General features: G+C 44.1%; 1 protein-coding gene across 2 annotated transcripts in view; it reads right to left on the bottom strand.

Moving 5' to 3' along the window:
- Positions 1 to 23,951, bottom strand: part of GPC3 (glypican 3) — a 145,979-nt gene that overhangs the window by 73,170 nt on the left and 48,858 nt on the right. For both annotated transcript variants that reach the window (XM_084535133.1, XM_084535134.1), the window contains exon 3: positions 6,963 to 7,657. In XM_084535133.1, the coding sequence (XP_084391259.1) occupies positions 6,963 to 7,657 (695 nt within the window). The remainder of the gene's footprint in view (positions 1 to 6,962; positions 7,658 to 23,951) is intronic.

Raw genomic sequence — 23,951 nt, 5'->3', positions numbered from 1 at the left:
GAGCCCAGAAGAAAATGGGCAAGGCTAACCAAGAACTGCAACATGTGAAAATGTGCTGTGTCCTTTAGAAGCAGAGCTTTTGTTAGTAGAATTAGCTAACCATGTAACAACAACGACCTTCCTCCCTAGGCCAGACAGGGTTACCTTTCAGTATGCTGAAAATAACCTCTGAGCTTCACTCCTATTGAGGGTCGAGAGCATCCATGCCAAGGTCACTTCCAAAAGCAAGACGCAGACCCGTGACTCACTCATGCACATTTGAGCAGCATTAAACCTGCAATCTAAGGCCAGAAGCAGTACGCCAGAGTCACTTGATCAAAGTTTTTTGATACTGGGTTGCAAAACTGCAGGTGTGAATAATTTTTGTCCTTGTTCTTTTAGAACCAGCTAAGCCACCAACAACGTAGGGATTTATAGATCAAAATCAATGCCTTACTATTCAGTGCTTTGCTACATGCTTCCCAACTATCAGAAAAATCTTTAATATCTGAACCTCTTCAGACAACTAATCATAATAATCCCAAGATATTTTCACAGGAACAGGAACTTTGCTGATACTGTCCTTGGTGATCAGGTTTATTTTCATCCTGCAGCAGGAACAGATGCTTGCTTTAACATGTCTTATCAGGCACATTACACTGCATTATCACAAAATGGTTAACAGAAGTACATGATAAATGCACCTTGGGATAACTATGAGTGGGTCAGAGCTTACTGAAAACCAAAACCTCACCAGCATTTCCAGCTTAAAGTGAAAAATGGAGCTAGCTACCAGCAAGCATTAGAGAGCAGCCTGAGGATTAAACTTTTCCGATAAAGAAACTGAAAATACAGAGGCAGTACATCCAGCTGACTATCCCATGAGCTATGCCAACAGAAAGCAACCCGCATTAAAAGTACAAAGAAACCGATCTCAGTGTCTCAAAGGGAATGACTTCTCGAACAGCGCTGTAATTTCAAAGCTTGCCTCAGAAGTCTCTTGCCAGCTCCAGCACAGAAAGAAATCCATTAACAGATAGGAAAACTTGCCAGGGCTCCCTGCCACCACCCCAGCAGTGTAATCCATGGAGCAAAGCAGCTTCCAGCTTGGTACCAGGGAAGCTGCCTCCAAAGCAGCCCCTGGGCAGCACCCAGGGCAAACTGCACCAGCCCCGCTGCTTGATGCTCCACAAATGCACTGAATCATCACATATGGAGAGAGATGTCATTTTCATCCCTGCAAAAGCTCCTTTACTTATGTATTCTTGAATTCCATTCCTGTGCATCTGCAGGTGCTGCAAATTTCCACACTAATTTGCAACAGCAGTGCTTCTCTCAATGGTGCTACTAGCAATCAAAGTAGTCAATTATATTTTCACCATGCTCAGGGTCTCCTTAGCAGGGTTCCCAAAAAAGTGAAGTGCAAGTGAGGCCCAGTTCACCTGGCCCTGCCCACTCTGGGGGTCTCCCAGAAGCTTCACATGGCCAACACCACAGTTGGGTTCAGACCCAGCACTCAGCCTGCAGTGGGCCAGCTGAGCTCTCCACCTCCAAAAAAAAAAAAAAAAAACAAAAAAAAAAACACAGCCTACCCAGCTGCCTTGCACAGTGGCTTCACCTTCTCTCCTCACCAGCTCTGCAGCACCGCTATATCACCTATTTAACCCAAACCTGAGCAGTGTTTTATAAGTGTTTGCAGCAAAGTGAAGGAGTAGGATCTGTTCACAGTGCAAGCACATCAAGAATGGCACCCTGCTCCTATACGGCGCTGGTTCCCTTCCTCCAACATGTTCCCCCCCTCTGACCACAACCCGTTGAACAAACGTCTGGCTACCCTCGTTTGCAATTCACCTAGACTTTCTAGAAACTCAGACATCAATCCTAAGTGAATAAAAATGTTTTGCTGAGCTCCCTGCTGTTTTCTTTCTAGGCAATACTCCACCAACAGAGAGCTGTGCACCTCTACTGTAAGGAAAAGAGCAAAGTCTCAGCAGCTCTGTCAGCCCATGGCTTTGTGTTTATACCGAAAGATAAAAATCTGAAGCTTACTGATATGTTTTTGAGTGGCAGGTGTGTCGGTGTTTTTCATAATTTACTTTTGCTATGAAACTTGCAAGACCAATCAGAAAGATCTTGTATTCCTTTGCAGCCTGCTCTTATTCCTTGGTTTGGTTGTGCTACAAACGTATCAGCTACAGAGAATCTTTTGTGTCCAACCTTCATTACACTAGCAGGTACAGGTCCTGCCATGCAGAGAATCTGCTGTGCAAGTCAGGGATCAGCACCCTGCAATTCCACATCCAGAGGTACACCACAAGACAGTTAAAGGGAAAGAGAAGTCCTGCCAGCCCCATGAGAAGGGCTGGGAAGTGACTTGTGCCCTGCCAGACATGTATCTCAAAGTAGCTAATAAAGCCAAAACTGAACCATTTTCTCTGATGAATCTCATCTGCAGTGCATACCCCCTGCCCTTCACATGCAGTATGTGGCTGGAGCATCAACTCAAGCCACCCACCTTTTCTCCTTTGCAGGAGAAAAGGTCTCGCTGGGCTATGCATTGCCTTTTTCCCCACTCTGTTGGGATGGATTCAAAACCCTAATGAGTTACAGGGAGGAAAAATAATATTTATGTAGACAACTTACTATCTGTGTCAAGTCAACAATCTTCACCTCAACTCCACAACCTTCCAAAATAAAATTGCAGTGCTGGCTTAAGGTAGGGAATCCCAGAGGAGGATCAATGATTAGCTACGTGAGACACCCAGACCTATTGTCTCTCATGGACTTTCAACAAGAGAGAAAACATTAACTTCGAGAGGTGAGGGGATTGAATATTTTATGACATTTATTTGTAGTGCATCTCTGTCTTTTTTTGTGGTAGAAAGCGCAGACCGACTATAATTGCTGCTCCCTGCATTCATGATTAAAATATCTAGAAGACATAGAAGTACTAGGCACTGTTTCAACATGGAAGAAAGTATCAGACAGGAAAATCTATAGTTTATAGATACAGTGCTAGACAGAATATTTTTCCCAATCTACCCGGAGACTCAGCCTACTTGACAAGGTATTTTAACAGCATAGTTTAGGGGGTGACATTTTTAAACAGAAAAGTTGTAGAAATTATTAAACCTAACACCACCATTGCTGACAAATTAACTATTAAAGCAAGGCTTTGGGAGGGAACTGCCTCCTGCCATAATGCTATGGAATTCATTCTTCTGCATTTCCATTTGTTCACCAGGAACACCACCGGTTTACGTTTAAATACATGCCTGAAGGCACGTGATTTTCACATGCAGAGCAACAGCAGCATGACTCTGTGTCTTAGGGTCTGCGGAGCTCCACAGAAACCTCCCTCGAGGCTCTGCAACACCTCTGGAGCTGAGGTTCAAACGCCCTCTTGTAGTTAGGTCTGCTGCAAGCTACAAAACGGGTCCAGATCCTTCTGCAAATACCTGCAACACAGCCTAAGGGTGGCAAAGAGGGACAGAGGAGCAGCCACGTGGAAGAAGGATGCTTTGCTGGGTAATACCCACACTGATCCAAAACAACCAGGAAAAAACAGTACCATTGTAGAAATGCCATCAAAGACAAAACAAAGAAGTCTAAAGGACAGACAAGGGCAGTAGTGTTGTTATTCAGGCTATAATCACTATGGACATGGAAGGTAAGTTTTCCATAATTCCAGTAGATTTAAATGACAATTAAATAACCTGTGATTATGCTTAATAACATATAGGTGAATTGAACTTTGCCTACAGAAATGCTTGTGGCCAAGGTCAGAAATAAAACAGGATGATACAAAAAGCCAGCAATAGAGTAAAGCCCCACAGTTTCAAAGACAAGTCCTGTGGCATTTTAGACTTTGATATGGTGATGGTATCTAAAAACAATCATATTTACAGGATAACAGAAACTACAACTGTTTGCTTCCAGGTATATTCTTTGAAACTTGATATGTGCTGATAAGTTTAACAGAGAAACTTTCATTCCAGCACAACCAAAAAAATTGCATTCTATCACTTACGGGCAGAGATGTTTACCCCAGATCCCAGACACATACAGACCAACAGAGCTGGGCCATCTGCAACACTGTAGTTATAACTGTCAGCTCTTCCATCACTGCCCTGTTCCTCTACTGAACAGCTCACAGCTTCATTTGTAAAAAAGTTCCTCCGGGCTCAGGTTTGACATAAGAGTTTGAGCTGAGTGAGCAACAGTGGTATTTTAAGAATAAACTTTAAAGACCCATTGGCCATCCTCTTTTAGTGACAACTGATAGACACTTGGCTTTCTTGCCTTGAATTTTTTCCTCTGCACTCCTATAACTCAAAAATGTCTTTAGAGCAAATAAAAAGAATCTCTCAAGTATTAAATAATCAAGAGGAGTTATGCTGAAGTACCTAACTATATATGGCACTAATGAATTCAAACTACTCTGTCAAGTACAAAAGCACTGAATTGTTATGTGGTGCTCAGTGTTGCTGTTGTTGTTTTATTATTATTATTATTTACAAGGAAGTCAATTTATGGTCTGATTTGGCAAAGGATGGGCAGATAATGGCTCTACTGCCATGGCTTGTATTAACTTCAGCAGCTCTTTGTCTACTTGTCCATCAACAAATGCATTTTCAGTAGACAGATCAAGGTCTCTATTTGATAATATAATTGACAGTCATGTTTCTTCAGTGTATACGTGGAAGTCTTCAAGAAATAATAATAAAATAAAAATTAAAAAAAAAAAAAAAACATTTTTAATATTGTGCCAACAAGGTAATAATATGGGAGGAAAAACTTCTCTTTTCAGGACCATACAGCAACACATACTGCATGTGCTTGCACAACCTGGCACGCAGCCCATACAGGCAGTATTTCCATTCTGCCTTCCCATCTACAAGCACACCGTGTTTACTGGTGCAAAACATTTAGGATGCTTTCACTCACTGTTGAATATGGCTTTCAATCTTTTGAGAACAAATACCATGTTCTACACACATTATGTGTAGAAGGAAGCTTTGTTTCTTACTGCCCTGAAAATGCCAATTGGGCTCACAGTTTAGCTAGGTTTTCCCTCAATATACTTCACCACCACTTGTAAATGAGTTGTCTATCTCACCTGCCCTAAAGCTAAACCTACAATTACATCTCTGCTCCTTTGCTGTTCCTGAGAAGGATGAAAGGTTCTGACCAGCTGAAGCTTTATTCCTTGATCATGCAACACTGAAGAAAAACATAACAAAATTAAAATACAAAATAAAGCAAATTTCAGAGTGTTGGCTGTGAATTTATGCACTTCATCCTCCTTAGCATCAGCTATGCGGAAACTCCAGGCCAGGCTACTAGCAGAGCAGCTTCTCTGTCCTCTAGCACAGAGGATAACACTTCCCTGGCTCCAAAATATCAGAAGTTGTGCCTGGCAGAGCTGCTACCCTGGGACCTGGAACCTCTCAGCGGTCTGAGGAGCACAAGAAATGCTTGGCAGGCTGCTGTTAGGGATTTTCTTCACAGAGGAGCTAAGGCATGCGGTCTTTGACAAGCAGCTTAAAAAACAATGTCCTGTAAAGTACCTCAGAGCCCTGGTCACAGCCACCTCCTGGTTACCGCAAGATGTGTAATGTAGCTTCCTGGAGATTTGGTCCCTAAATCTCTCCCAAGCAATAAAGGGAGTTTGCACCATATGTGCCAAACTACCCCAGAGGTGTGAAACCACCAAGGTGCCAGCACATCAGTCCACAGTCCTCACACGGCACATCTCAGGCAATCAGTGAGCAAAAGCGGCACATGAAACGGCATAGAAGAGTGCTGTTGGCTGAATGCCACATAGGTCAAAATCCATAATCCAATCCATTTCCATGGCCCGAAAAAAGATAAGTTACTTACAGTGCAAGTACTACAGTGACCTACATAGACACAATTCTTTTGTAAACAGGAGTCAAGAATGACAGGAACAAGCAGCTAACAGGGAAACGGTGGCAGATTTTAATCACTGTTGGCTTTAAGCAAAGCGTAACAACATTCCCGCACCTTTGCCCACATCCCCGGCTCTACCCTACCTGCATGGAGCAATCAACTGTGTCCCAAGAAAATCTCTTTTGCGAAACAAGCGTTATGTTACCACATTCCATTTATCCTTGGCATTCAAACAGAGCAGCACTATTTTCTGAACAAGAAAGCCTCAGTTTCTCAGGAGGCTCAGAAATTCACACAATGTGTTTTTAAAATGTCAGGTCACTCCTAATAAATAAGAAATAACCTTACCCCTGGGATTAAATGCAGCCCAAAATCGGAATGAGTTACCAATACAGGGAAAACCAGACCTCTTCTGGTAAATCAAGAAACATGGAATGCCACAGTATATGCTTCTACTTGGCATCTATCTGGAGGTATATTTTAGTGATGTTAAGTGATAAAGAAACAGTTTTCTACGCTGCTCGGCTCCATGACCTTTGAACCACAGATGGTCTCTTAAAGACCATCCCCCAGGATGCCCAGCACACCAGGACAAAGAGACCACAGGGTAATGCAAGTCTGGTCCCTGCTACAATAAACACATTTAATTTGAGGTTTACTACACTTCATATCACAATGACTGAGACAGGAGACACCGGGAGAGCAGGACATCCTTTAAGACCTACCCAAAGCAGGAAGAGTACCCAGGAAGAATGAAAGACGCTGGGATGTCTCAACTCCTGATCTACTGTCCTAGCTACAAGGCTGATGCCAGAAGGAATCCACACCAATCTGACAAGAGGTAAAGCCCTAAGATGAAGCTCAGTTCCCACAAACAGCAGTTTCAAATGCTACCAAAAGTTTTAAAAATCAGAGAACTGAGGAGGAAGTAGAAAGGAGCTGGAAATCAGAGCATGTGATGATTTTTGGCTGGTGGAGAGGGATGGATTGGTTACACCACATAGCACATGTGGTATACAACCAAGCACTGCTGTGGAAAAGAGCATGAGGAACTGCAGAAAACCACTCACAGTTGTTGAGAGTTTTCCTTCGTTCTTCTGCACGTAGACGACTGCGTCCCGCACCAGGGAGAAGAGGTTCAGGAGGACATGCTCCATGTCATAGATGCCGTGCATGCCTTTGGTCAGCCCCTCCAGAGAGCTGATGTACTCTCGCCAGTGGTGGTCAATCTCTACGACGCCCGCCAAGCATCCGTGCATCACCGCGCCACAGTATCCAACACAGGGCTTGGCCATGAGGAGCCCCTGGCAATGCGAGCAGTACCACATCTTCAGCAGCGCTCGTCCACAGTCCTTGCTGAATTTCAAGTGGTCAGTAGTGTTTATAACCTCGATCCCCAGGTTGAGTGCCTGTAAAAAGACTCGCGTGGCTTGCAGCGACTTGGACACCTGCGTCATCATCATCTTAGGGTAGTTACCAAAGGCTTTGAGGTCTCTCCTGGCTGCCCGCAGGCATTCAGTCATTTCTACGGAGGGATCGGGGAAGCCAGGATTAATCAAATGAGAGTAGACCAAGGGGAATAAACTGTCAAAAAATTCATTTATCATGTCATTGACACTGATGTCAGAGCCCAGTATGTACAGTGAGACATCAGTAAAAAGTTCTCCAACAAACTTAAGAGCTCTGGTCCCCATGCTCTGGTAGTGGTTCCTAAACATGCTGTTGGTGAAGTTTCTCGCATGCCGCACTACAATTTCAAAGGCTTCTGCAAAACAGAACAAAAAAAAAAGTTAAGATGATGAGATCAGAAACAGGGAGGATATTAGAACACACCAGCTGCAAAGGCTGGCCCCATCCTGCCCACTTTGGCTCAAATGCCTGCCAGCAGAGATGCCTGCTGCAAAACTGACCATCACCGTCAATTTTCAGGGGAATGCATATATTCTTCAAAGACAAGCTACATTTCAAAATGGCAAAAACTATGATCTAGTTAACATTTCAGCTTTTAAAGAAAATATTGATCCAAGAAAAGGGCTAGATTGCAATTTCATTCTCTCCCTCTTCCATATTGATTTGAAATTAACAGAAGTTCTATCTCAAGACAATTCAAGACAGAGATAAATGTTTGACAAACTATATAGTGTTGAAAATCAGGAAACAGCAAATGCTGACATTCCATTATGAAAAGAAAAATATATACGAGTTTAATCATGGAGCCAACCTTCAGAACCAACTCCTCACTAAGTATCCTCAAAGTCACTTGAAAAGCCTCTGCAGCTCCATAGTTTTCCTAAATGCACTAGGATTCACTTGAGCTGCAGATCCAACATTTTATCTGCCCTGGACATGAGCTGTTCCATAGCCCAAAGGAATGCTGACAGGCAGTGACAGCATCCATCTGTGGGTGCATGGCCAGGTCGCTCTCACACACATCAGGCTGCACCAAGCTGCCCAGGAAGCTCAGCAGCAAGTTTGATACTGAGACCGATGACTTGCAAGAAAAACCAGTGTGCATTTTCCCCTCTCTTCCTTCAAAGAAGCAAGGACTTTCTGCACACACCTTCATGCAGCAAGCAGGAGAGCCTCCAACAACACAGTCACCCCGCAGTTATTCCTTTAATTATAGTCCTGTCCAGGAGGCTTCCAAAATACCCAGCTATGTGAAGACAACCTATCTACACACTCCCCACTCCTGTCCCATTTTGCAAGTTAAAGCACTTGTAGGGGAGGCTACGAGTGCAAACTAAATTCCTTTTCTTTGGCCAAATATCACCACCAGCCTGCATCCCATTCTCCAGGGCACTGGTCATAAAATGCTAAAAATAACGAACAGCCTCTCAGCTCACAGGTCACTGACACCCTGCGATGTAGCCGCTCTCAGCTGTGTCACTCTGGAAACATGCATCCAGGCTCAATTTGCATGGAAATTATTCATGTTCAATAATTAAAGGGAATGTTTAATTTTTAAAACCATAAGTGTTATTTTTTCCATTTGTTAAGCCTGAGGTGCAGCTGAGCGTGGCCTGACGCCTCTCCACGGGGGTTTGATATCAGCGTTATCACAAGCAGTGGTGGGCCCCACTGCTCGCCCTGCCTGGCCTCCGGCATTAACCAAGACCTTTGGAAACCACCACAGCCCCAGCTCTCTGGACTGTTTCTCCCCAGGTGCACACACCTTGTAGACAGGGACCCGATGCTTTTTGCTGTCCCCCATACCAACGTGCAGAAAGCTACAGCGCAAGCAGCAATCAAAGCAGAAATTACCAAATAGAGGTTTTCAACCCAGCTGGTGCGTGCCCATCTCCTGGACATACCCCTAAGGCACACACCAGCGCGTGTCACCCACAGAGCCCAGGCACACCAAAGCAAGAGCCTGAGTGCTCTCGACACTCGCGCTGCCCGAGCAAGCCCATCGCAGCCATCTGCGTTCACAGACGGCAGCCATCCCTCCTTTCTGACACCACAGATTGAGGGACACAGTGGTGAAGGACACAGAGCCCGCTCCTCACGCCTCCCTCCCCATGACAGCAGGCATCTCGCTCCTCACACGTGCCGATGCAGAACATTGCAATGCTTGCCAGGCGTAACAGCACAGCCGATGCCGAGGGGTAGATGTCTGGGCTCTGACAGGAGAGCAAATTCTGGTTTTCTGCTATAGAAAGTTTAGTGTTTTGTTTTTTTTTTTTAAAAAAAAAGTTTCTTTAAATAGGGCACAGGGATTATGAAACTTTTTTTCTCCTTTATCCTCAAGAGCACCAGAATAGCTTTTGCCTCAACAAAGAGCACAAAGCACTTTTTGGGCCAGCATTTTTGACAGCACTGCAGACAGTGCCAGGATTTTCATGCTGTGCCTCACCATTCGCCTTTAACCTCTTCTCTGTTAGTTCCCTTAGAAAAAAAAAAATCATCCGCTCTTCCTTCTCCTTGCTACTCTATGCTTTGGAAGTTGTCATCAGAGCCAAGAGACCCTTCGCTGATTAGAAAAATATTCCAAACTCCTATGCAAACCTCCTACAGTGAGAAATGCTTCAGAAAGGAACTGAGAACAGTGGCGCATCAGAAGAGCATGCACACACAGTCCCACTGCTTTAAAGGTCATGACATGCACATAATTTTTATCATAATAACTGGCTAAGAGTGTCTATTTTATGCACCTTGGAGCCTTTGCATATAAGCATTAGAGAGCACAACAGGGACTATAAAAGCATATGGAGCCTCCTGCTGCCCCATTAATAGATGCAAGAAATAATAAAACTTGGTTAAAAAAAAAAAAAAAAAGTCTCCCAGATCCAAAATATTTTATAACCATCTCCCCTAGTTGTTTATTCTGAACTATTCCTCACAAAGGGCTGGCTACAAGAATATTAAACCCCCAGCCACCAGAAGTGACCCACAGCCAGACTGCGAGCACGAAGAGGCTGCAGGTTGGCGGGGCAGCGCCCTGCGCTCATGGGAGCCAGCCTCGAAGGGAGGCGAAAGGGACGCAGCATTACAGCATTACAATACAGCCCATTGCATGGGCTTCTGCTCTCTCAAAACCAACAGGCTGTATTTGCTGCCAGTAAAAGCTGCCCTGTTCATAACATGGCATTATTGGAACTCCTATTGCTGGAGGACAATTGAATCATCTCTTTTTTTTTTTCCCTTCTTTTTTAATTTTTAATTTATTTCAAGGATATTTTCAAAAACTGCAATTTAAGGAAGCTAGTCTGTAGGTCTACCTGAAGCAGAATAAATAGGACTTAATAGGACTGGCAAAGCGTAGTGACAGACTTGCACCCGCTGTCCAGTACACAATGTGCCTTGCAGTACCTGCTTCACATTTCGCTCTGTCACTGTAGCTGTGCACACACAACAGAACTCAACTATGTTATAAAGTTATTTATGTGCTTTTAAATCTTTTTCTTTGGAAAAGATTTTTCTTAGCAAGAAAAAAACATGAAAAAACTTCTGCATGGACTAAAATCTAAATAGCCTTGATCCACAAGTCTGGCTTGTGGAGATGACAGCCTGAGCTGCTGCAGGCCACCATGCTGGAAAGTCCTGCCTGGGCAGCTCTTAACCACATTTCACCCACAGGAAGAAAGGAGCTAAATGCATACACAAATTATACTCCAAAGCCATTTCAGCCAGCCCAGGGACAAAACCTGGGAACAACTTAACAATACACAGCATCACAGCTCTCTACCCCAGGATGGGAGGGAAGAGATGGAAGAACAATATTGTGCCGGGTGAAATCTGGGGAATTGATGCAGGACATGAGCCAGAGCATCACCAGCTGCAAAGCACCGTACCTGGTACACTGGTACTGCACATCTGTTGACTATCTCTGTCAAGGGCAGTTTGTTAGGGCTCACAAAGGATGCATGAAGTAGCTGAACCTTTACTCTAGAGCACACTTATCAGGCAACAATTGAAAAGCATGAGCTATTATGTATTATTTTTCCAGCAGGACTCCCCTCAAGCACCTGAAGAGGGATTGCAGTGGGCATGAAGGATGGACTAAGCTGCTTTCAAAGTGCAAAAGCTCCCCAGAATGCGGCCCAGGGATGCATGGCCATTGCAAACTGGCAATTAGAGAAAAGAAAATAAATTGTAAAAGAGCGTAATAGTGCCCTGAGTGAGGATTACTGGCAGGAGAAGGAAATCACTGAGTTCTCAGCTCAGATAATAAAACTCTGCTGCTTAGTTAAAACACCAGCCTTCCTGAGAAGGCGCATTTGCTCCTGAGCTGCAGCTACTTCAAAGGGACTGGGGCTGGAGGAGCTCTGGATTAACCTGCTGGCTCCCCCAGGCTGCAGGCTCCAGCCCGGTCTGGGATTTGATGGGTTTATTTAAGAGATTATGTGGTGTAGTCGCCTGAACGAGCAAGCACGACAAGCCATTTCCATACAACATCCCCTGGAGACTCGGCATAGCCACAGCTGAAACCCTTAAGCAGCTGTGGACACAGAGCAGCAACAGATCTGGGTGCAGACTCACAAGCAGCTGAGGGTGTTCGGAAAGGGTGTTGCTGCTAACAAAGGGAGGCATGTCCTTCCTTTGCTCCTCTATGCCAGCTCACCGAAAACCAGCAGCACCAAAACCAGCTGTGTACCCTCAGGGAGCAGACATGCCAGTGGCTAAGCCAGCTGCTCCACCTCTCTGCAGCACCACAGTGAGAAGGTGTGAGCAGCCCATAGCAGAAAGTAGGGGAAAGCAGCATCCAACGTGGTGGCCAGGTGTCAGGAGAAGGCTCTGTGCAGCTGGTATTTCACTGCAAACAAGCTTCCTACATGGATAGCTGTCTGTGTCTGTGCTGCAAACCACAGAAGTCTTCTATGCAAAAGGGGTGCACCAAAAAAAAAAAAAAAAAAAAAAAAAAAAAAAAAAAAGGCGTTCTCCCTTTACTCCTCAGGATACAGATCACATTGGGAGACAACCAGGCACTGGAATCCCTACAACCATGGAAACCATTTCCATCCTGAGGCAAAACTTGTCTCTCCAGGCAGGCTAGTAGAAAATTTTCCAGTGAATTAACGTGTTCCTAATGCACTTGCTGCATCCTGTTCGGGTCCCAGGTACCCAAACATTTAAGAGTCCCATGCATCTAGAACGCTCCACCACAAAAAAAAAAAAAAAAAAAAGACACCACACAACCCCTGATGTTCACAGATGGAAATTTAAATGTTTATCAAGGAAATACTTTAACTTCTTCACTGAAAGGGTTGTGAGGCACTGGAACAGGCTGCCCAGGGAAGTGGTGGAGTCACCATCCCTGGAAGTCTTCAAAAGACGTTTAGATGTAGAGCTTAGGGATATGGTTTAGTGGAGGGCTGTTAGCGTTAGGTTGGAGGTTGGACTCGATGACCTTGAGGTCTCTTCCAACCTAGGAAATTCTGTGATTCTGTGATTCTGTGATTCTGTGAAATACCAAAAGTTTTGCTTTTTGTAAGCTCACCAAAACATTTTCAGACATGGCAATTGCAAAAGCAGCCATAGGTATTCACATGTAAGCAAGCTCTAGAGAAGAAAATACTTCTCTAATACCTCCAATGAATCAGACAACTTCAGACTCATTGCAACAGCCTGTATTCCTAAAAGACACAAAAGAGCTCACCAAGAGAGAAACAACTGTTTGCAATAATGGCCTGGCTGCCACAGGCAGTACTGGTGAGATGAACTGCAAGTTATTTTTCAAACAGCAGGTAATATTTATTTACAAACTTGGAAAAGGTTTTCAATACATTGAGCAGAAATGAAACAAAATCCAAGAGTTTTTCCCCTGGCAGCAGTAAGAGCAGACTCTAGATTTGTTCCTTTATGATTTACACTACAGTGCAAGTTTTTAACAACATTATCTGGAGACAAAAGCTCTTCTAGGCAGCATAATTACTTTTGTCTGTAGCAGTACAAAACCCATCAGATGGTGCCACTGCTGCTCTTACAAGGTTTGCTTCTCTGAACACATTTGGAGCTTAGGAAACGTTTCAACCCCTCCCTCTCTCCCCCAACAATACGACAGCCTTTTGGATTACTTTTACAATATCGTCACTATAAAATTTATGGACTTAAGCTCCCAAAGCTTATGAGATTAGCTTCAAAGCATTAGTAATAAAAATTAAAACAATTTAGTTACTCTGTCTTCCCACTTTTAAGCCATCAGGGCTCACATTGTCTACTTTTTCTACATCACCATTAGACCAAGAGAGGACAGGTCTCCACCCAGTCTCCAAATTAGAGGGGGCTCCTTTCACCTCCACACCCACCACCCTCCTGCCTCACGTGGGAGCAGCCATGTGAGACTCTTGTGGGAGCCAAACTAGAAGTTTCCAAAGCCAGCACTGCCTACCAGCCAAAGCCAAACCATTTTGCTCAGCAGAAACCATCTTCCCCTAATTATCTGTGCCCATCAAAATGCCAAGCTCAAAATCCATTTATTTTAATTGTTCAGCTTATCTACTGCCCTGGTATTTTGAAACATGCTCCCTGTGAATTTTCTGATAAAAATGCTGTATGCTAGCTTCTCATTATACCCACTCAAAAGACCTTGAAAACATGCTACCATTATATTCTAAGTAACTGTCCAACCACTGAGCAGTCAGTTGCACTGTGGCTCACCCATTTATTATTTATATCCCCATAAAAACTGTTAAAGTGGGCAGCGGAGCCCACCAGCACAAGTCCAGAGGCCAGGAGACAAAGAAATACTTGTGCCCACAGCTGCTTGCCTCTAGACCTCGCAAGACCAATGTGCCCAGACCAACCCTGCCTGCAGGGAGCAAGCAAAGCACAGGAACTCCTCCGAGTCCCTGCAAGAAACCAACTAGAACTGACATTTCCCTGCCTCCGTTTTCGTGCGTGCATTTTTGTTGCATGTTTGTTAAGGTCTGTCATCAACTGCTTCCCACAGCATGCCTGTGGCTGGGCACGATGGAAGAAGCTGATTTCAGGGCTGTACTCCCCAAGGTGCCATAGTCCAAGTGGACTTTCCAACAATAAAAACAAAACTCTTGGGAATGATCTCTGGAAAAATGACTCTGCAGTAAAAGTCTTTTCTAGGGCTTGGTACTTGAACACGTGGCTGCAGTGCTTTTGATTAAATATTTCTTGCACATCTATGCTATAATTTGCTTTTCTGAGCATCAAGTAATATTCCGCTTTGTGCTGTGACAGATGTGTGAATGCTTAGGAGATTCTTGAAAATTTAATAAAGACAAAGTTAAAAATGCAAACAGTCAAGGCTGGCACGAGTGGTGGATGAACACAATTCTTTATAAAACCAAGGGGAGCGGGAAGAATAAGGGCCCTGAAAGGCAGGGTCAACCAAAGACATGGAAGCACAAGAAGGAAAGCAGAGAATGATTTAAGAGGCTTCTGCAGCAAAAAGGTAGCTCTGGTTTTAGATGCAGTGAATGAACGACAGGACGTTCACTGCCACAGTCCCATTTAACAAGCAGGGGAGACCTCCCCAGTCCTGTGGCATCCTTGCACTAGGATTAGCCAAGATCTGTTTTGCAGCAGGGTGGGAGAGGCTGGGGAGAGCCTCTGCCTTGTCTGGCACCACTGTAGTAGGAACTGAGATGGAGACATGTATACAACCTACAAACTCCATGGGTCCACTATCTGCCCACCTGCATCTCCCCATTTGCCCTGTAAAGTACTTTTCAACTCCTCCACACAAGCTTCTATCCCTTGCAAGCCTGAAAAACGTAATTTTCTGAGAGCCCCGTAAAAAGATGTTCTTCACCACAGTTGTGAGGTCTCTGCCCTCAACCCTGACAGCTCCTACCTACTGCAAAGCAGTCCCTGTCCTCCACACCAACAAAGATGTTATTGCCAGGGAAATTGGAAAAACTTGCAGAGTATCTCATTTTGTTCTCTCTCTGTTAAACCCAAAGGGTAGCTGAAGGTGTCCCATCCCTGAATTCACCTAACCCAGAGAAAACATGGTTTTGAACCCAGTTTTTCCTCTTGTGCTGGTAACCTGTCAGCCCAAAAAGAGGTAAAGCTCTTCCCATGTACCCCATACCTATAATCTGGTGCTGGAGCTCAAGTAAGGGTTAAAGAGTTCGGGTCTGAGAGTCCAGGCTCCTGTCCGTGCTGGGGCACTGGTTTAGGGGGACACCAGGCAGCCTGCTGAAGAGGCACGGCAGCAATATAGGAGAGCCTGAGGACAGAGGGAGCCTGCAGAGCTCTGCTTCTTGCTGGGATGTGACCTGTTTGGAAACACCCTGTGGTTTGGTGAACACCCATATCTGCGCCCACCATTTGCAGGGAGTGAACGTTGCTCCTGTGCAAGTTATTTACTGCAAAGGAGACAGTAATCTTTATCCTTGTCCAGGGCTGTCCAAAATGGCTGGGGAGTTTGCAGGAAACAAGCCACTGATCCATACAGCAAGGCTTACTGAGGTCAGCATGGTGTTGCCTGAACACAGCCTCGGGGGAACATGCTATGGGTAGAGAGGCAGCCCAGAGTGCTGAGCTGACAGAGCATGGGGTCAGCAGACCAGCATTTCTCTTTCAGCTGTACACGGAAATATGCACACTCCAAATATTTCATATTTTCCTCTTTCCCTCTGAAGGGGAAAAGTTAATTAAACCAATCCAACAGGACAAAATAAATGACTGAAAACAGCACTACCAGGCTTTTGTCATGCTGTAATTATATCAATAAAACGCTCAGAACTAATGTCACATCACTGGGGAACTTTCACCTTCACCATTTTTACCACAAATATTTACACTCAAATTCATATCATTGTTCTCTCTCCCATTTGCTGCAGAGATGACAATCTCCATCTATGACTCGTACTTGAAGCCAGCTGCTCGGCCAGCAAGCCCAGCCAGGCTTCTGACAGACCCCTGTGCCCAACAGTAGGAAAACCTTCAGAAACCCTGGGAAAAGGGGCATTTCTGCCCTTGATAACTGGGCACATGGACAGGTCCAGGCATTTTATTGCTGCAAAGCCACACGTTTCCTACTCCAACACAAAGTGCATTTCTGGGGAAAAAAAGGAAAGAGCCACACAACACAGCACTCTGTAAACCCCACCCCCCTCCCAGACACATTTTTACCAATTGGAGGCTCCAGCATCCAAATAATGGGGTCATAAAGATCGCAAAAAAAAGAAGCATACCTCTTAAAAGACGAATGACGAAATGTGTTTCAAGCAAAGGACAAGTGATTCCATAAATTCCCCCTCAAATTTACAAGCCAGGTATCTAACAGCCAGCTATTTAAAAAAAAATTAGATATATATATATACATGTATATACCAATTTGTGTACTCCATTTATTTTAAAATAAAATTTATAAGCAATTTCTGAAAAATGCATGTCTAGCAAATTCCTTTATTCATCCAAATAAACGAAGGTAAGTCAAGCCACTAGGTTAAGTTCAGTTTGCATCAAAAAAATTTGAAAAAAGTCTTTAAAAGTGCATTGGTCTCAGTCACTTTACAGCAAGGCAGATCTGAGGCTGGTTTTCCAGGCTCCCTTTCATTTCAGCAGGCTTTTATCAGTCTGTTAAGTCTCCAACAATGGAGAGCAGACTATTTATTTAAGAAGCAAATTCCTTCCTTTATAATCTCTCCTGGCCAAATTCTCTTTTAAGTTATCTCAACTGTCTGATGAAAAGCAAATGGCAGAAAATCAGTTCTTGATCCCTACAGTAACATGAAGGGCTTGCACTTATTTAAGGGCACCTGTTGACCATTTTTAAATCACTCCAGTAACAAACCCTTTATTTCTGATTTCTGCTTCCTACCTGTGCTCGCAGAAGTCGGAAAAGACATTTCCTCAGTAACTGATTTAAAAGCAACGAACATCAGTGTAATTCTCTTCCCCTAAAGAGTTGCTGTTCCCAAGACAGAGCAATGCCCAGGCTCTCAAAAGCAATTTAGAGATTTTATTAGAGATTTTAGATGGATTTTGTCTCAAGATATCTGAGAAGGACAGGGACTTCCTACATGGAAACGAGAGCGTGGATCATTTCAGCAGCACAAGTGCAACCACCCTTCCGATGTGCCCTGGCAGCAGCCGACTCCCTGGACTCACACAAAATACCTTCGCAGCATCATGCTCGAAATGAAGCCTGGCTATCTGAGCCCATAGTCTGTCTAAGAGATGCCATGGGGTCACACGTGATACCAAATCCACATCAGCACCATTATAGAAGCGCTCAGAAAACCCCAGACACACAAATCCCAAGTACAATCACCTACACATGGCCCGAGTTTCCAGACTTAGCGCTTCCCAAAAACTAGTTTCACTTCTTTCCTTCCTACCTATGCAGTACCTTGAGTTGAGCTGCCCCTTATGTATTTATTAAGTGATGCATGGGCAGGCCACTGTCCAGGGAAGCAGCAGCAGGTGAGACATCACATCCTGGTGGCACCACTTTGTCCCACGGCCAGGCCATCCCCAGCATCCCACATCCCAGCTGGTTCCTGTATTCCCCTTGCCCTGGCTCAAAGCCCTGTTTTGATTAACACTCATTTCCAAAAAGGAAATATTTTATTGTCTCCTTACTTCCTCCTGTAAAAGTGAGGCAGCCGCTGTAACAGGAGCACACGATTACAATTTGGCTTTCAAGCACAGGGCTCACAAACACTGCTGCCAGAAATCGATCCAAGGCTCCACCGCCCGCTCCAGACGGGCTTTCTTTCAAGAACATGAATAATCCCCTGCAAAGTAATGGCACTATTCATCTCTCGAAAGTTCCTCACAGGCGTAAATCCCTTGCTGAAGAAGAGGCCACGTGTTCAGCTGACTTCCCAGTAAATTAAAATTCAGCTTGTTCTTTTTCTAAAGAGAAACACAGAGTATTGATCAATAAATTTACCAAAAGTTATATGGCAGCTGGTTTCCTCAGTAATAGAGCAACCACTGCTCAGACATGGTTTAACACATAATCTCCAGATCAATATAACTTTTGATTTATAAATAACGATAACAAAAGGAGCAAGGACAAATATGCTTGCAAAAAGTAAACACTTTCTCCAAAGGATACTTCCAGCGTAATCCTTTCAAAATAAGACTGCATATTTCAAAGGCTGCATGTGGAAAGAACACAATATATCGCCTAACAAAATTAAATATTCATCCTCATCACCACTATGTTCAGACTTGTGCATTCTTCAGCCCTGCAGAAGTGCTGATTTCATACAGTGCCTCTGAGTACAGCATTTACCTCCAGAAGACACAGGTATGCTTCTTGCACAGACAGACACGGGCAACGCACTAAGCAGGTAATGGCATTTACACCAGCACAAGTTGTGACAGTAGTCAGCAGAGAGGTGGAAAAAGTAGTTCCCTCCACCAAGAAGTGACCCCCTTGGTAGAGATTGCTAAGCATTAGCTTCTCATAACTATAGAATCTGTTTTTCTCAAGAATAATTACTGGACTCACTACCTTTTTGAACACTTCTGCAGAAGGTATTTCCTTATTTCAAGTGTTGTGTTTATTATGGAGCCTTTCCAAGGCATGAAAAACACAGGTCAGAGAGGATAATAAATCCCATCACCTGACAATTTTTTCAATTACTGTGCATGTTAAAATAATGCTACCACAAATAGGTTGCAAGAGATATGCTGAAAAATCCATTAACTTACTGTAAATCTATTTAAGTTGGGGATTCACGCCTTGCAGAATTTTACCATTAGTCCTGGGAATTAGTTTATCACTGGACAGGGAAGTATTGAGCCCTTGAGGGTCATTTCAAAGACATGCAGTACCCACAACCTGCGTAAAAAGACCTCAATTCAGGCAAGCAGGTATTTAATGCTTTAGTGAATCTCTAAGTAAGTGCTTACATGCTTCCCTGTACATACACCACCAAATGAAAGAGCAAATTTCTTTTTCTAAACCTCCACATTGCTTCTCCTCCCTTCCAGTACCTCCCAAAGCCTCCACTTCCAGTGGAAGCACTAAAACCTCTAGGAGATTACAACAGCATATGTACACTTCAGTTGCTTTAGAAACCAACATCTGATTTTTATTTTTTTTTGTATCCACAGAGAAAAGAAAAATCAGGAGAAAGAGCTCAGGTTCAAATTCGAGATTCAAATGCAACTGTATTCCCTACCTGAAGCCCACCTGTGTTCTTGCCAGGAAGAACACTTTTCCCTCAAAAGCTATTCTTTGTTGACTTCTTGTCAAGAATCAAAAAAAAAATCATTTCCTGTGAGGCCTGCACTTAATTGACTGGCTCAGGCATGTCATAGATGGATCCTTCTTGATAACGGAGTAATGGGAGTTTTTACAGCCTCTAGAGATAGGAGAGGAGCCAGCCCATCTTCTGCTATCTGAATTGATCATTTGCTGTTCCTCCTCTGATGGCACCAGCACAGGGGAACTCACATTTTCCTGTCAGCATCCACCCAGGCTGAGCCATTGCAGAGCCTCCTCCCACACAAGCAGTATGAAAGAGGCCGGGGGAAAATGAAAGAAATTAAAATCTGGCAGCCGAGAGCTCTGCCCACATCCCTGACATCTCTCTGGAAGTCCATACGGCTTCATTATCTCAATCTAACCTACAGGGCGTTTGAAAGCTCTGATCTGCGGCTGGACCTCTCTTGGCTGACCTGTGGCTGAATTTGAAGGACACACAAAAGAGCCCTGGGAAGAGACCAAGACACCTGCACGCCTGCAACTGGCACCATGAACAACGCTGGCTCCCACCACACGTGAAGAGGGCCAAACATCCCCTTTGCAGACAGCATCCCGTTTTTATACCAAAATTCATCTTCCCATTTGAAATAAAAAGCACTCTTGTGCACATCTTTGCTTTTCTGGAAAGTTTCCAGCTTTTCACACTCTTTCCCTGAGCATCCCCCAGAAGAGCCTCGGGCTGCACTTCCAGAAGCAGCAGCTCAGATCAGGTCCAGGGAGATGTAGGCCTTTCTCTGCAAAACCCAAAGGCAGGGCACGAAGCACCTCCTTCAGCCCTCCCTGCATCCATCAGCCTGTTCTGCTGCTGTTGGGCCAGACTTTGTGCTGCAAAACTCTCTCCTTTTTCTGCTGCCAACTTGATGGCATTTTATGTACCCAAGAAATCTAAACTGCAATAAAACCACAGTGACAAAAATAAAACTGGCTATGGAAAAAGTGGTTCCTGCTCAGAGTGTCTGTGTGGGGAGTACATTAAAAGCCGGCTGGAGCAAAGGCCATTAAAGTTTGCAAACATGCAGCTCTGTGCAAACTCCTCCCAGACACCAAGCCTCCACCTCGGCCCAGACAAAGAGCCCATGGACGCCAGAGCTGCAGAACCTCCTCATAAACACTTTCATTTTAAGCCAGTTTAACTGGAAAAGGTCAAGACCAGTAACAGCACAACATGTGTTACTGGTTAAACAAAGTTAGCAGCTATCAGTTAAACAAAGAGCACTTAGACAAAAACCAAATCAAAGATCCTCTGTATTTCAGGCACCCAGATGAATCTCTAATACCCTACTAAGCCTCTGCGCTTTATGTGCAGTCTCCATGAAGTCTGCACAGATTTTTTTTAAATGTAAAAGCACATGAATAAATTAACCATCCAGGTAAAGAAAGTAAAACTGAAAAAAAAAAGGTAGCAACATAAAAAGCTAGAAGTGTCATCTCTGCTGCCCACAGTTAACTGCTGTTCCTGAAATCCCATCATAAAGTATCATCTAATTACCAGCCAATTTGTATATATAGCAGATAAACTATTTTCCTCCCCTGATAGCTCAAAGGGAGATGCATATTAAACGGGTCTTTAATAAGAAAGCTTGCTCTTTGCAGGGAGAATGTTTTCATACCATATCACCTTAGGTATGTAAATATGGTCAGGATTCAAACCAGCGTATTCCCTACTCCAGTAAATGAGATTTGTAGAAAAGTTTCATCTTTGACAAAAGCTGAATCTGTTGTCAGCCACTGGAACTGTTCTCTCTTCTTGGAGAATCTGTTTTCCTGAAAACCCAGCTTTGGGCAGAGCAGCTAACATTCTAAGCTCAGTTTGGAATTAAAAACCAAAACAACCTAGGCCCTCACTGCTGTGGGAAAAAGATCGAAAATGTGACCCATAGCACTGGAAAACAAGAAAGGCAAATTAAGTAAAACCTCACAAAGTATCATTTTTCAAACTTGCCAATTTTAATGCTGATCACATTGTTCTTAGGACTTTAATCATGATTTTGTAATGCCCCGAGGTTATGGGAACTGAAAACCACATGCTTCCACTCAAATGAGACAGCAAAACATTTTGCAAATTCATCTTTCATATGAAGAATGCTCATGTTTCATCTTAATCTTTACCTCCCCACTAACACAAAAATTTACCAAAGTCTCACTAAGACTTACTAGCTTAATCTAATGGAGAAGTGCTACAAAAAAAATCATTTCCCCCTCCCCCAGAATATCAGGGTAACCCTACTCTGACTTGAGGGAATCCCAACCTTTGCTTTTATAAATGAAAAAAAAACTGAGCAGTTTTCAAACACAGGGGGCTTATCCTTCCCTGGTTCCCAGGCTGATTCGCAATTTATACCACAGACTTAACAAGTGGCATGTAAGCACAAGATGCTATTTCAAACTGCCCCAAACCGCAGATGATTCCTACCAGATGCAGTGCTTCTTACTGGGGTAATTAGAAGCCTGAAAATTCACATGCTTTCTCGACAACAGCTGAGCAAAGCAGGAGCCGGTCAGGCACAGCCCCCAGGGTGCCTCACAGCAGGACTGGAGCTTCCCATCCTCCCCACCCCGGGAAAGTGGGCATTACTCACTGAAACAGCCAAATTTCAACTTTCACATCCAAAGCTAGAAAAGGAAAATTAAGTAGAATGAGGAAATTTTCCCTTACTCTCAACTAAATTATCATCTACAGTTCGTGACCTAAACAAAATGTTTCTGCTGGCCTAAGCAGCATTAAAGCAATGCAAACTGGACAGAAAAAAAGGAGTTAGCAAGTGGCAGAAAAAAATGCAGGTTGGTGTTTAGCAATGCATGCAGCAGGAAAAAAAAGAAAAAAAAAAAAAAGAATTACAGGAAACATTAAGGTCTCCTCTCTGAGCTGTGCTGCTTCACATTTTCTGCTGTCAAATCGGAAATTAAAGATGAAAATCCCTCATGAGTGGGTACACTTATTCCAACACCAACAGGCTTTTACACCACTTTGTCACCCATGTAAACAGCACTGAGCAGAGAGGTGTATCTGCAGCCCCGAGAAGAGCAAGGCCAGGCCTCACATGGAATATATACGATAGCAATTTACTTCTGTACATCAAAAATCGGAATAATTGATTTGATAACTGTAGGTGTCAGCGACACTCACTGTAGAAGGTGAGTATTTCAAAAGGTACTTTGACATCAATTTGACTGCACACACACTTCCTCCAATGCAAATACCAAAAAAAAAAAAAAGTCTGGCTTTAATTACCAGCCACGTGCAAGCCATGGCTCAGTGTGGATGCGATTTGCAGCAGCCACCTTAAGCCACATGTGAAGGGCTCTAAGGCCAGTGGGAAGCATGTCCCCACCAGCACCCACACATCCCACACAGCACAGGGCTACTGGGGAGGAAACACTTCCATGGTGGGACCACCACAGCATCTTCTGCAAGAGACTTCCAATGGCCACCACCAGCTAGGAAAGGCTTGTTTCACTGACAGGCCTAACTGGAGAGATTTGTTTGTGCTTAGGATGGATAAAAAGATGGAGGAGGACACTGAAAGTATTCGTAAATTTGTTCTATTTTGGTACTTCAAGCCATGTAAACAAACCAAACATCACTTCCATTCCTCACTGGGATAACCAGAGCTGTTTTCTTAAGACATGCTTCCACTGTTTTTCTCTCCATCAAGAAAGTGAACTAGGCAGTAACATCACCTAGAAAGCAGCAAAAAAACAAACAGAAAGGCTGAGCTGCTTCTCACCCTTTGCATGCCTGTGCAAACCTACCCCTACAGCACTCCACTCTTCTAACAGCCCAGACCTGAAATTTTAAAACCCTTTCTGCAGGGAGAATTAGACTGGATTTATTGCAAACACCTCCTCTGGACACTTGTAAAGCAATCTGAGAGCACCTAATGGATTTAGGATTTAGCTAAATTGGTGCAACACAATAAAGAGATTAAGAGCATGGTCAATCACAAGTGATTGAGTTAGAGCATCCATAAAAAGCCGCCAGCCACCAGCAAGGTCCAAGAGTAATAGCTGAGGAGAGAAGAAGGGGAGCAAAAAGGCAACCCAGATGTCAGGATGACAGCGTACACACAGAGGGAAACTCAGAGTGCCTGACTGGCCAGCAGCAGCGTGACACACCTGGAGGTGGGAAGCAGCACACAATCTTTCCCCTGCCACCCTTGCCTTCCTGCTGGTTGGTCTGCACCTACCATCTCGCCTGCCTTCTCTTCCCTTCCCACCCAGCACAACCCTAATGAGTGCTGCACAGACCGCACCTCACACCTCCAGTATCTCTCTGCAACAGCCAAGGCACGCTCTCCATTTTTAACGTAGGAAGCCTTTGATACCATGAAGTATATTGTCCAAGTCCATCTGCACAGGAAAGAACTCAGTACTTTCCTTTAATACCAATAACTTGATTTTATTT

This window comes from Aythya ferina, assembly GCF_964211825.1.
Source record: "Aythya ferina genome assembly, chromosome: 13".
Taxonomy (NCBI): domain Eukaryota; kingdom Metazoa; phylum Chordata; class Aves; order Anseriformes; family Anatidae; genus Aythya; species Aythya ferina.
Note: the sequence above shows the minus strand (reverse complement) of the source record. Positions and strands in the feature narration are given on the sequence as shown.